The sequence below is a fragment of the Periplaneta americana genome, chromosome 2 (genome assembly GCF_040183065.1).
Source record: "Periplaneta americana isolate PAMFEO1 chromosome 2, P.americana_PAMFEO1_priV1, whole genome shotgun sequence".
NCBI lineage: Eukaryota > Metazoa > Arthropoda > Insecta > Blattodea > Blattidae > Periplaneta > Periplaneta americana.
In genome coordinates this window covers 123234934-123249240 of record NC_091118.1, presented here as the reverse complement: position 1 = coordinate 123249240, position 14307 = coordinate 123234934, and the positions used below count along the sequence as shown (strand labels likewise).

The window sequence follows — 14307 nt, the reverse complement described above, 5'->3', positions numbered from 1 at the left end:
CAGTAGCTAGATATACACTTCTTGACCATCAGAAAAATACTGAATAAAAATACAATTAAATCTCTACAATGTAAATGATATGATAATGAATGAGAAAGAAATCGATATGAACATGTATCACGGATGGATCAAAAGAAATACTTACGTATTACGCAATTAAAAGAAGAAATTAAGAACGCGTAAACAATTTTTTTTAATGAATAAAGTAAACCATCAGGGTTATAGGGATATAAAGTCAAACTAAGAAAGCAAGCTATACTTCAATATTGTAGAATTACTTTGTTTTTATATTGTAACAAATTTACTAAGCTATTGTATACGTGAAGTAAACTTTAATGTTACATTGTATAAACCAAATATTTGAAAGAGAACGTGTACACTGCTATGTTAATGCGTTAGAAATTATATCTCACGTCTGGATAGATTATAATTTCGTAGTTAAATAAACATGATTCCTCTTTGCTTTATTTTTCCACCTTGAGTTTTGCACGCCACAAGCAAAACAAGTGACGCAAACGAGATGCTATAGACCGGTGATAATTATGAAATTTTCACCTAGTTGAAGTTTGGTAAAGTTCGAGACAGCGTATTTCAATGGAGAATTCAATGTTAACGGAACTTAGTGAAAGCACGATATAAGTATTCGTATATTTTAATTAATTAAAATAATTTTAGCTGTATTAATGAATCGAGAAAATAAAATAAAATTGTATGTAAGTTACTACTACCTGTATATAACCACCAATAACAAAGTATAATTAGATTGATGCAAAACAATATCACACAAAAATAGGGTGACCCGACTTTTTGATCCAACATGGAATACAGTTCAGAAATCTAGATTAAGAGCTAAAATATCGCCAACATATCATCTACAAATAAAACGTTAATGTAAAAAAAAAGAAATAGTAAACTTCAGACGACTGAATTGTTTTGCGTGGAAAAAAAGGATATATTTATTCACCTGAGATAATAAATTGAAAATGACGGACTGTCCCCGAAAATCGGAGACATTTTGTCACCATGCATACAAATAACAATACATTTAAGTTAAATATATACACTATACATAGGTACATATGTTGGAATATGTACTATATATATATATATATATATATATATATATATATATATATATATATATATATATATATATATATACACACACAGGTTGGAAGTGAAATAACACTCCAGATTTTCAGAGCGAATAGCTCAGTTTGTATATAACAAAAAGGTGTAATATCATATTGGTGGAATGTTCATAGTTTTCTCAGGAAAAAAGATTTTTTTAAATGTTTAACACTCTCTTATTCGATAAGTATCGCGAGTAGAATAGTAATTTTTGTGCATATCTATAGAAAATCTAACAAAAAATCATTTATTTCTCTGATGTATATCCACAGCGTGAACGGTTCTCGTGTAAATTTAATTTAAAAACCACTAATTTCAAGCCACTGAACGATGCAAACAGATTTCAACGTTGTAGTCAGAGAAGGAAAGATTTACCTAGGGATACAAATCCGAGTTTGTTGACCTCTTACATCTGTATTACGAGAAGACAAAGCAGCGTGTTAGCGGCGATGTTTCCAGAATGCTGAAACTTACAACTTAATTATCTTATTAACCCTGTATTTAATAACAAAACATAATAGAGGCTTTCTATTCATTTAAGTGTACCCTATCGCTCCTTTCAATTTGTAGGCTTATTTCACTTCCACCCGTATTTGTGAAATGTCTAGTGTACAATCAGACGAATCGTCCTCTCCTATTAGTAGTGGTGTGAGAGATGGATAGGCCCCTAAATAATGAATGAATGAATTTTTTAATTGATTATTTAACGACGCTGTATCAACTACTAGGTTATTTAGCGTCGATGAGATTGGTGATAGCGAGATGATATTTGGCGAGATGAGGCCGAGGATTCGCCATAGATTAACTGGCATTAACCTTATGGTTGGGGAAAACTTCGGAAAAAACCCAACCAGGCAATCAGCCCAAGCGGTGATAGAACCCGCGTCCAAGTGCAACTTCAGAACGGTAGGCAAGCGCCTTAACCGACTGAGCCATAGCGCTAGCTGAATGAATGAATGAATGATTGAATGAATGAATGAATGAATGAATGAATGAATGGTTGGCTGAATGAATGAATAAATGAATGAATGAATGAATGAATAAATAAATAAATAAATAAATAAATAAATAAATAAATAAATAAATAAATAAATAAATAAAATCGTACAAAAATACTTACTATGCCAAATAAAGACTTCTACAATAAATGAAACACGTTTACATTCTTCAGGAAATACTTATTTTGCCTTATTACCACATTCCACTGCCATATCTCTTTGTCTACGCTATGATTTTGCAGGAATTTACAAGGGGATTCATAACACACTATACTTACTTATGGCTTTTAAGGAACCCGGAGGTTCATTGCCGCCCTCACATAACCCCGCCATCGGTCCCTACCCTGAGTAAGATTAATCCAGCCTCTATCATCATATCCCATCTCTCTCAAATCCATTTTAATATTATCCTCCCATCTACATCTCGGCCTCTCCAAAGGTCTTTTTCCCTCCGGCCTCCCAACTAACACTCTATATGCATTTCTGGATTCGCCCATACGTGCTACATGCCCTGTCCATCTCAAACATCTGGATTTAATGTTCCTAATTATGGCAGGTGAAGAATACAATGTGTCCAGTTCTGCGTTGTGTAATATTCTTCATTCTCTTGTAACTTTCATAAAACACAATAACGACAAAAAATGTTGTGTTAGACATGTGAACAACGCCACAATCATAACCTTTATTCACAAGACTTCTGGTTGAGCAACTTAAGGTGTTAGGTACAACTTGCAGTAATAAAAGTTTTGGAAATATTCAACATTTTTTTCCTCCATTATTGTAGCTTGTGCAATCATGAAAATTGGTATGTGTAAAACACACTGTCCTTCAGCTGTATGAAAAAATACTTTTACGATAAAAAAGTATTTATTTATTCATATATATATATATTTTTTTTTTTTTTCAAAATTTAAAATGGTGGCAGTTTACTGTGCAGTGATGAAGCGTTTCCCTCATAACTAAAAAACTTGGTAACTTTTTCATGTTCTCTCTCTTTTATTTTATTGCTGAAACTCATGTTTACAATATAATGCTCTTTCAACTACATTCCTTAATAAATAATGTTTTATTTTATTTTATGTAATAGCAAATACTGATATTTGATCATTTATTAAAATGAATTTATTTTTTATCAGATAATCTATCAAAGGTAGAAATGTGATCTTGCATCATATTGCAGATGTGGCATGCATAAATACACATAAAAATTTAATCACAGAATGTTGGATAGTTTTTTAAGTTATGTGGGAAACGCATCATCATTTCATAGTGAATTGACTTACAAAAATGTAAATAATTTTTTTTAAATCGTAAAACTATTTTTTTCATATAGCAGGACAGTGTTTTACACATACTAATTTTCATTATTCTAGAAGATATAGTAATGGAGGGAGAAAATGTTGAATATTTCCAAAATTTTACTGCTGTAAGCTGTACCTAACCCCTTAACGACGGAGACCTCAGAGTCGGACGGTCACTAGACGGGCAAGAGACAGCATTAATAGGGGACAGTAGGCGTAGGACGTGGGCGAAAGCCACACTTGTGCATTGCTGGTACTAATCGATCTGCAAATATTGTTTGTTACCTCTGAATTAGTTAGTTCAGCTTCGCTTGACGATTCATTCAGTCAGTGGTTAGCAGTTAACATTATAAATCAGTATAATAATAATAATAATAATAATAATAATAATAATAATAATGTTTAACTGTTTAAGCATTCAAATTATTAGTTCACAATTGTTTGGTTTAATTATTAGTTTACTAAAATTCCTAGCCCGTTTAATGTTACTATCTGACGAGCGAATATTTCACGATGACGATAAAGAACGTATTCGTCTTTTCAAGCAGGCAATCCAAATGCTCATACATACCGAGAGTTGGGGAAGAGATCGCATAGCTCGCATGGAGAATTTCGTCTTAAAATTCTCCAATGTTCTTTCAATAGAACGGCGAAAATCGGAGTGAGACAGGTGGACAACAGGCTTGGAGCTCACATAAACACTTTCTCTCAGCACCAATTTCCCTAGCTAAGAACGGGTTTTCGCATATCTTTTAAATATTTCTCGTCCCATATCCTTATAGACATGACGCTTCATTGACCATTGCGTCCACACCTGTGGAGTAACGGTCAGCGCGTCTGGCCATGAAACCAGGTGGCCCGGGTTCGAATGCCGGTCGGGGCAAATTACCTGGTTGAGGTTTTTTCCGGGGTTTTCCCTCAACCCAATAAGAGCAAATGTTGGGTAACTTTCGGTGCTGGACCCTGGACTCATTTCACCGGCATTATCACCTTCATTTCATTCAGACGCTAAATAACCTAAGATGTTGATACAGCGTCGTAAAATAACCCAATACAAAAATTGACCATTGCGTGATCCTAGTACAGTAAGTATACTTCGAACAACATCTTACGTGTTTTTAAATTAAATATTTTATTTTGCAAACTTATCTCAAGAATCCTCCTCTAGGAGTAACGCGCCGAAACTCTAGACCATTTCGACGTTGTCCTTGTTGCACAATGAAAGATAGTTTTACTTCATAATGATTATATTGACAATTAATGAATGAAACGATATAGTCTCGGCAATGAATAATGAAGCATCCTGCAAAAGTATGTTTGAAACTCAATTCTTGTGTTTCATCTATACTTCAACGCGATATTTTTTTTGCAAATCTTGATTAAATGACTACCGGTATTTGCAAAATTTTCGTAATTGACTTTCGAATTATATTTTATAATTTTAGATTAAAAATTAAAATTCACGTGCAACATTCCTTGATGAATAAAGTTCACTGGTAGATATAAAGTACTGACAAATTCTGTCTGGTCGATTAGGAAGGACAAATAGGTTAAATGTTAGAAGTGACTTTCTCGTTATTAGAAATGTTGAAAATGCGTACTCTGATTAGAATGTTGAAATTTATTTTGTAACATCACAACGTAAAATGAGAAATTAAAAACTATAACGAGGAGAACGAAGAAGAAAGAATGTAACCAAGGAATCTATTCCCATAATATTAATTACTAGATAAGACAATATCGCTACTACAATCTGAGTCAGTGAATAGACTCACATTTCGTTAGCCACACATTCAGTTTTAGTAGTATGAGACTATTCAAAAGTCAGTTCGAAATTTAAAGTCTGATAAAAGTTATCTTCATATTTTAGAAGAGTAAAAATACGAAAATATAATTATGGCAGGGAAACTCTGAGGTTAATTTTACAACTGAAGGGTTCAGAGTCATAGTGGGCCAAGCGCCATTTATTAAAAACGGAGAAAACAAGGGTTAAAGTTAAGTGAATACCATAGTTTAATGAAGATTGACATATCATTTAGTTTTAATGTGTTATGTTATGTTTTATTTAACGACTCTCGCAACTGCAGAGGTTATATCAGCATCGCCGGATGTGCCGGAATTTTGTCCCGCAGGAGTTCTTTTACATGCCAGTAAATTTACTGACATGAGCCTGTCGCATTTAAGCACACTTAAATGCCACCGACCTGGCCCGGGATCGAACCCGCAACCTTGGGCATTGAAGGCCAGCGCTATACCAACTCGCCAACCAGGTCGACATTTTTAATGTTTATACTTTATATTACTTGCTATATGTTTCCATTGAATTATGGTAATAACTTCATATTAACCCTTGTTTTCTACGGTTTTAGTAAATGGCGCTTGGCCCACTATGGTTCTGAACCCTTCAATTAAAAAGTCTTGTAAATACTTATGTCTGCCGTTCTCTTGTTCAAAATAATTAATTCTTTCTGCGATATCATCCTCAAAATTTTGAAGTAAATATCACTGAAAATCTATAATTTCTTGCGAAATTTCTTTCTTCAGTTGCTATATTATAGGGTTGTTGGATGTACTATAAAACTCATTCTTTGTCGTAACCTCACAACTAAAAATCGGCATGATTAAGGTCTATCGATTGTGGAGGTCAGACTGCTGTGAAGTGCCTGCTGATGACACAACCGTCAAAAATGTCTCTAACTGTTTTACTGGAATGTATATGCGGGATGGTGCGCCATCTTGCGTGAAGATTTTACTTTCCAGCATAATTTCCAGTTTGAGAATGACGAAATACTACAGCATGTTGAAGTAACAAGTTTCCATAAACCTGCTGATTAAATTGCAATAATTACGAATGAAACATGAACCTTCTCTTAAATTGTTACATGTTCTAAGTTTTTTTAATCTCGAGAAAGGCTGCTATTGCTTTCATAATAGCAGCGGATAATCTATATCCTAACATTTAATGATAGACTCATGGCTTAAAACTTAAAAAGTACATCATGTTTGAACGAACACAATGCTAATTATGAGAACGGAGAGATGAACAAAATAATTTTGTAAAATAAAACTCAAGGTTCACCGAAAACAATGATGTTTTCGTTTTTACTTCAGATATGATGATAATAATGTTATATCTCTTTAAAGATTGAAAAGACTTTTGAATAGATCTAGGACTACAGCTCCATCAAATTTCTCAAATACTAACCTTCCAATAAATAGCACAGGTTACTTGAAAATTGAGTGGTTATTCATTACTAAACAGACTACATTATTTCCACACACTAAAAAGTTACTCCGAAGCACAATTTAAGTTAATATTAGAGGAGAAAAATTCGCTCCGGCGCCGGGGATCGAACCCGGGTCCTTGGTTCTACGTACCAAGCGCTCTGACCACTGAGCTAAGCCAAATTCAATCCACATCACCGGATCGAATTCGTCTCCTTCAATGTTTCCCTTTGTGGCCTTACTCCAAGTTCGGCATATATGTTGACGTTTTATGTCCAATGTCAACTGTCATTATACTAGGGGCGCACTCAGCTGAGTGACTTGTTTCTCCTCTAATATTAATTGCCAATATTACAGATATTATTCTGTAGGACAAATTAATAAATCCATAATATATACAATATAAGTTGTTGGCTATTCTTTATTTACGTACACATAACTTTCTAGACTGTTTCGATTCTTGATGTCATTTCATTAATTCATCATTTTCTGCCCAAGGGCAGGTCTTTCACTGCAAAGTTAGATTCTCCAATCTTACATAATGTTTGCAGTTTTTCTTGGGAAATATAAATGTGGTAGCTTCCCGTTGCTTTCCGCACACCACTTTCTTTCGTATCTTAAAAGATGCCAAGGGGCGCCAGCGTGGAGGTAAGGAGAGAAGATTTGACTAATTAGTTCCTCCGAATTTCACCGAAATTCACCGCAATGGTTAAATATAAGTTCTATCAGAATTTTTACCCTGTTTTTGAATGCGCATAGAGTACAAACGGTCTGACTCTTGAATGATTAAGAGGAAATATTTTTCAGTTACCTCTACATTCTTATCAAAGAGTACCGGGAACTATTTCACACCCATTTGATTAAACCTATATTTTTTTCCGCACATATAAAACGAGAGATGCAATATCAATTTTTACAACTGTACAACTAGATACGACAGTAATTTCAAGAGTGAATATAGTAAAACACATTAAGTTTCTTTGTAGTAAACGAAAACTAATACATACAATTTAATGCTGACACCACGTGACGGAATCCCATAGTGTTCATGAGACAGCAGTTCGGAAATGTCAATTAATGAAATTCATTGTAATAATGAGTGAATATTTTATTGACTTTTTATATATCTGCAGAATCAATGTACTGCTTCATATATTTTATCATAGCAACTTATTGTATAACAGAGATTTTTAATGGAAAATTGAAGTTTATCAATCTACAGTCGACAAATTAATTACTTTTGAAATGAATCGCTTTAAACGAACGTTCTTCAAAGCCGAATGCTGCATCAGAATGAGATGAAGTTTCCCAATGTATTTTGTATAAGAATGAAAAAAAGCGCTCAAATGCAAATGTTCCAACAGAGAGAGACAAATTTCAATATGCTAGCAATCAACTTTCGTTTTTATTATGGCTTTGTAACACAATAGAGACACATTCGAAAAGAAATATGACTGTCAGTAACAGTAACTTAATATGTGTGCAAAATATGAAATTATATTTGAAAGTATGCTTTTGAAAAGGAAATCCTATGAGATGATCATCTGTGTATTTCTATATTTGTTGGTGAGTATATATAAATTTTACAAACATCTACATAAATCTTTGGAACTTTAACAGGAACATTGTGACGAGATAATTTCTAAGATTTAATTCTTAAAAATTTTTAAGTTTTCAGTGAATGTGACACAATATCAAACGGAATGAAAACGAGCATCGTCTGATCAGTTTTGACAAAGGAATTGAGGCGCTTTTTTATGATAAATGAACTTCTTGGCGTATTTCTTCTGTTTTTCTCAAAGCCTTTTAAATAAATCATTAGGTCCGATTTGAAGTTCTCATTGTGTACCGAAGAATATTTGCAATTTAACAATTTTATATATAAAAAAGAGAAATTAAGTAGACCAAATAACAATTAAATTAAATGTAGATTTTAGATCATGTAATGGGGAATAAAGAGATAGATTATCACATACATTCAATGCAAGTATCATTACATATGTAAAAATGACATAGGGTTGCCATGTTTTGGGGATTTACATGACGAAGGGTCATTTTGAATGGCTTTTTCATGCTCTCTGCAAAAATGAAATTCGTTTTCGTTAAACATTGACAGATTTTATGTAATTTCTTAAGTGCGCTCTATTTAAATTTCGCGCATAGTCTTGTACTGTAATCGATATAATATATCGTAAAGTGAGTGAACACGATCGACTGTGAAACAATCGATACTTCTCGAGTTGTCTAGAAGCTCACAGAATCAATTATCAGGTTATTTCAAATTGATCTAGTGATAGCGACTTCCTCAGTTTGTGAAAGCATGTATAAAGATGGTGATTGTTTTAAATACACAAGTTCTAAATTTTCCTATTTCTCTGAGTCTAAACTTAACGGAGGAATATTTGTGGGACCGAACATAAAAAGTTTGATGAAAGATGAATATTTTGAAAACTTAATGACCCATGAAGAACGACTGACTTGGACAGGATTTAAGAATGTGGTTGACAATTTCTTGGGGAATAGGAAATACCCAGATTAAAATTTAAAAAAAAAAACATTGTAGAAAATATGTTGGTAGCTATGAAAAATTTATGATGCAATATAACCATTAAAATTCATTTCCTTCATACCCATCTTGACTTATTACCTGATTGTTTTGGAGATTATAGAGAAGAACACGGAGAAAAGGTTCATCAAGACATGAAATAAATAGAAAAGTGTTATCAAGGCAGGTGGGATGAAGCGGTGATGGCTGACTACTGTTGAGAAGCTTTTTTTTTTTTTTTTTTTTTTCAAAACTTAACATGTACATTTTTATAAAATGCTATGTGTCTCTGTACTAAACGAAGATTTTTCTTGGTACAAATTTTACGAATCGATTGCAAAAAAAAAAAAGTACTCTTTAATATTTCACGATAGAACACATTTTGTTCATTGCAGAGAAATACGTTTTTGGCATCTGAAGTGTATTTTGATATATTGGACATGTTAAGTTCTGAAAAGAGCTTCTTTGTTGGTCTATGAAGAGAAACAATGTGGAGCTACAACATAGAAGAAAATGTCGAAGACAGAATTTCCAGATGAAGAGCAAGCGGTATTGAAAAATGACAGAGACAGGTATGAAATTGTTTGATGCAAAAATATTACCAACAGCGACATACGGGCTTGAAATAACCTGGAAACACCTCACCAAAAGACAACTAAAGGAACTGGAGAACCTGAAGGCAAGATACCTTAATTAAAGAGTCCTTCAGGTATCACAGTACACACTATCCCTGCTAATCTACGTCATGGCGAGGGAGACGTTCCTGTTAGAATACTTGAGGACCAATCTCCTACTACCCTCCACGACAAGCTACGAGGAGCTCCTGCAGGAAATTCAGACCAAGAAACCATGATATGGAACGAGTTCTACACGACGGATGCGATGATCGACCGAGAATGGACACGCGGGGGCTTCGGGCTGAGACATACAGTCACCAGGTTCGCCATACATGGTTTTCACCATAAAATGTGCAGAACCGTAGGTTTCCATGAACCAAGTGCCGAGTGTGTGTGTAAAGGAAGTGACCAAAAGTGTGAAAGATATCATACAATGCACTTTACACATAGACAAGAAATACTGACACAGCTGTGCCAAGAAATATAGAAAACCATGCACATTGTGCGTAATTCCTATTATATAAAAATGAAGTGTCTACATGAGACTTGGAATGAGTTGAACCTAAATTGTGAATATGAACAAGACAGTGCTGTTTGATTTTCTTTACTGTATAGACATTTTCAAAGATTACTTGATTTATGCATTTAAATGTATTAATACTGCATGAATAGAGATATAGACTGAATATGGCAATTCTTGAAATCTTTATAAACATTTTTTCATACGCGATAGGCAAAATCTCACTTTAGATCCTTCAACAGAAGCCAACAATTAATAAAAATCGACCTTCGATATTGAAAGCCTTGAACCAAAATTTAATTTTGCAATCCTGTGTTATAGATAGAGAATTAATGGAAAATGTAAAAATCTCAAAAGAGGTATAGGTTTAATCCCGAAGTCAGAGAGGGATGAAGCATGTCTCCAACCATTTTTAATATATACTCAGAGGGTGCTTTAGGAGAGTTGAAGTGCAAAATAAATAGAAGTTTTAAAACGTAGACCGTAGCTTTTAATATTTCAGCATTTCCTGGCGATACGATTATTGCAATAAAAAATAAAATAACCTACAGACAGCTATACTTCATACAGATAATATATCTACTGAATAAATTTGAAAACCTCTTCAACATAATAAAAATGATGGATTTAAAGAGAAACGTCCATTTCGTTTGAAAACTGTTATAATTGATGTGTATAATTTTTGGAAAACTAAATTAACATTCATTGTCCCAGCTGCGAGAGTACTTTGATTGTGGTTAAGACAAAAATATCAATAAAAATATAGTACTATAATACAGAGTTCTATACATTGCGCTACGGAACATACAGAAATGTTGCCTCCCATAGTGTGTCTGTCATACGCGCAGAAGTTGAAGGGCGTTTGATGCGTGCAGTTCACCTCAGTCTATTGTGAGCTGCTCAGCGTAATGTAATGCAAGCTATTGTTTTTTTAATTGCTTAAGAATACTGAATAGATTAACCATTCTTGCGTAATGTAGTAGTGAAAATTATTGTTTTTCGAATTGTTTGGGAATTGTGTATAACAGTGTTGTCAGACAGGGACTAAACGGAGCGGAGCGCTTCATTAGACTGGTTGCGTGCTCCGGTGTTTCCACAGACATAAGTAAGTTCATGCTCCGATCTAGCTCCACAACCGGGTTTGGAGTTTACAACTCTGACACTACTGGTGTATAAGTCAGTTTTAAATAATGTAAAAGTTGTAAGAAAATATCCAAGTAATTTCCAACATTTCGCATTGCTAGTTATTCATGCTCTAACCGGAGTCTTCCCCATGTAAAATAAAAGTTGCGCTCAATATACGAGTAGTTAAGAATGTCGCAGTAATTTATAAACTTTTAATACCGTTTATTTATTTGTTTATTTACTTGAACTCTGTTAAATACTAAAAAAAAAAGAAGTTTTAAGAATTAGAAATTAATTATCTACTCTTCAATATATTGTCTAATATGTCTAGTAAAGAGATGTAATCTAACTTTTAACGTATTTAAGATTCCGGAAATTTAAAATTTGATTACTTTAAAGTATATTTTATTTCCGATGAAAGTAATAGGCCTAATACTAGTACTGAAATACTTTCAAATATAAAATTCATTATATTTATTGATATCTTTTCAATTTTGCATAAAATGTCACTCATCTTTTCTACTGCCTACCTGTAGCTTCTTCAGATATGAACATTTTTCTCGCCATTTTCACAATCAAGTTTGGTGCCATTTGTGAGAAATTGTTATTCCACTCTACCCGCCGTCTATTTATCCAAACTCCTACGCTTTTTACATCCCTTTCCCAGGTTTTCATTTTTAGTCATATCGATATATGGTTTTCTAATTATTTGTATACACAGATTAATAATTTCGTCTGTTAAAGTGCTTTTCTAGTCCTCGAAGTGTCCGTAGGCCTACAAAATGTTCAATCAGTTTGTAATTATTACAAGCTGAAACTTATTATATACATTTAATTTCTTTCCTTTGAGCAGTGATGCTCAGAGAACTGTGACGAATCATCACACTTGTTTCAGATAATGATATCCATTATTATAATGTAAACGTTTTCCTACCTTTAAGGACGCCATGTCGGATACAGAGCGATGGGTCTGGATGGTCTCGAGCTGGTCCAGACACCAATCCAGCTCTTCCATCGTCTCGATCGCAAGCTTCATGTAGGCGTCATCTGCAAATCAACAAAATGAACGAATGACAGATTTCTACAATTTCAAAATACTGCAATCCGAAAAACTGAAAATAAAATATTTCTATTACATACTAAAATATTTAATTCAGTAGTACAAAGCTGAAATCTTGGAATTAGTATCTTCAGATACCGGAAATTTGGAAAGAGCTGGAAAACCTACGTTTTCTATCCCCACCACTACTGTGCAAGTCTGTGACCAGCGTATAGGGAATTACAAGTATGGACACTTCGTGTCGGTACCTTTGATGTAACAGGACTGATTTCAATGACCTTCAAACCAGCTTGAGCGTGAGATTCTGCTTTTCCCCTAGAGTTGGCGCTGACATCACACCAGTTAGAAGTCGACACAGCTGAATATAACAGGTACATTACGTACTCAAATAAAATAAATTGGACTGATGAAATAATAAATCCGCCATTATCTATAATGTCTAGACTCTAAAGTTCCTTTATAATGAAAGTAGAAACGCTGACTCCAGCAACACTTCAAATTTATAATGATTTGATAGCACTGAAAATGGAAAAACAAAACTCCTATGAGAAGTAAAACCATATGCCTATATATTGTATACAAAAATTAAACGAATTTTATATATAATTTTATAATGTATTATATTATTTTATAATATAATTTATTATATATCAAACATAAAAATTATTATTACAACTAGTTTATCACTAAGAAATAAGGAGAAGCTCTTAACTTGAATTTATTTGAAGCAAAGCGTTACTGGATTATGCAACAAGGTCGGCAATATTTGGATCCTGTGTCTCAACTCTTTAATTCAATTATTATCGTAGCGTGTACTCGATTACACTAACCTCTAGCGCTTAAAAGTCGAACTAAACGCCGGAGCACAGTGAAACAAAACAGGAAAATTCGCTCAGTGTCCATTCTATATAATCGCTATTCGCTGATGTGACTCGACTTGTGGTATATTCCTGTTTTCACTGGTGTTCATGCTAGAATAGTAGCTACAAATTGGAACTCCGTTTTCGTTGTACCGTATGCCAACTTTGCAGAGGTGCAGTGGCATACTACTGCTCGTATAAATGGCTATATGTGTGTCTTGTATACCTATTTACTAGCATATCAGTGGGAGGGGAATGAAGTACTTAGGTTTAAACACAACTTCAGAACGTGACGGCAATAGTGGAATAGATTGTAGGCGTACTATGTTAGGAAAGGAATAATTTCGTAATAAAATAAGTAAACTATTGGAGTCTATTCATTTGCAATCTGAGGCTGACTGTCTCGCGAGATGTTATAAAATATTCGAGACCTACACGAGGCTTGTGTGTACTTTTAAGTCATATTCTATGAAAATTTATGCTAGTGTAACTGAAGAACACAAGCGAGAAGACATACCCTCAAGACTTGGCAGTTTTATTTCAAAAGAAGGTGAATGACTAATGAATGAGCCTTCTTTATCCTCTGCGAGAATCAAAGACGGTGTAAGACCCGATCCGATACTAATTAAATTGTTCTGTGCATCTGCCCACATCTCATTTCCCTAAGGAATCAATGGAGCCGGAATGCAGGGGTACAATGCCAGCTGAAACTCATACATATTAAAGAAAACTGATTAGCGCTCTATGTTCTTGTTATTTCCTTTTACTTAAAATATTTGAATGGTTTCGTCTCTTCCCATGTAATGATTACGCGCCTTCAAACCCGGGCGAGAGCGATGAACTTCAAAAGACATTAAGTCCTTAGTATGTCTTCCTTCGGAAAGAAAATCAAGTTGTAGATTTATGATAAGCAAGGATATCTATT

General features: G+C 33.9%; 1 protein-coding gene across 7 annotated transcripts in view; it reads right to left on the bottom strand.

Annotated features, from left to right (window-relative positions):
• The window catches only part of dnc (phosphodiesterase dunce), a 1099286-nt gene that overhangs the window by 277458 nt on the left and 807521 nt on the right, over window positions 1–14307 (bottom strand). For all 7 annotated transcript variants that reach the window (XM_069818411.1, XM_069818412.1, XM_069818415.1 and 4 more), the window contains one exon: window positions 12397–12509. In XM_069818411.1, the coding sequence (XP_069674512.1) occupies window positions 12397–12509 (113 nt within the window). The remainder of the gene's footprint in view (window positions 1–12396; window positions 12510–14307) is intronic.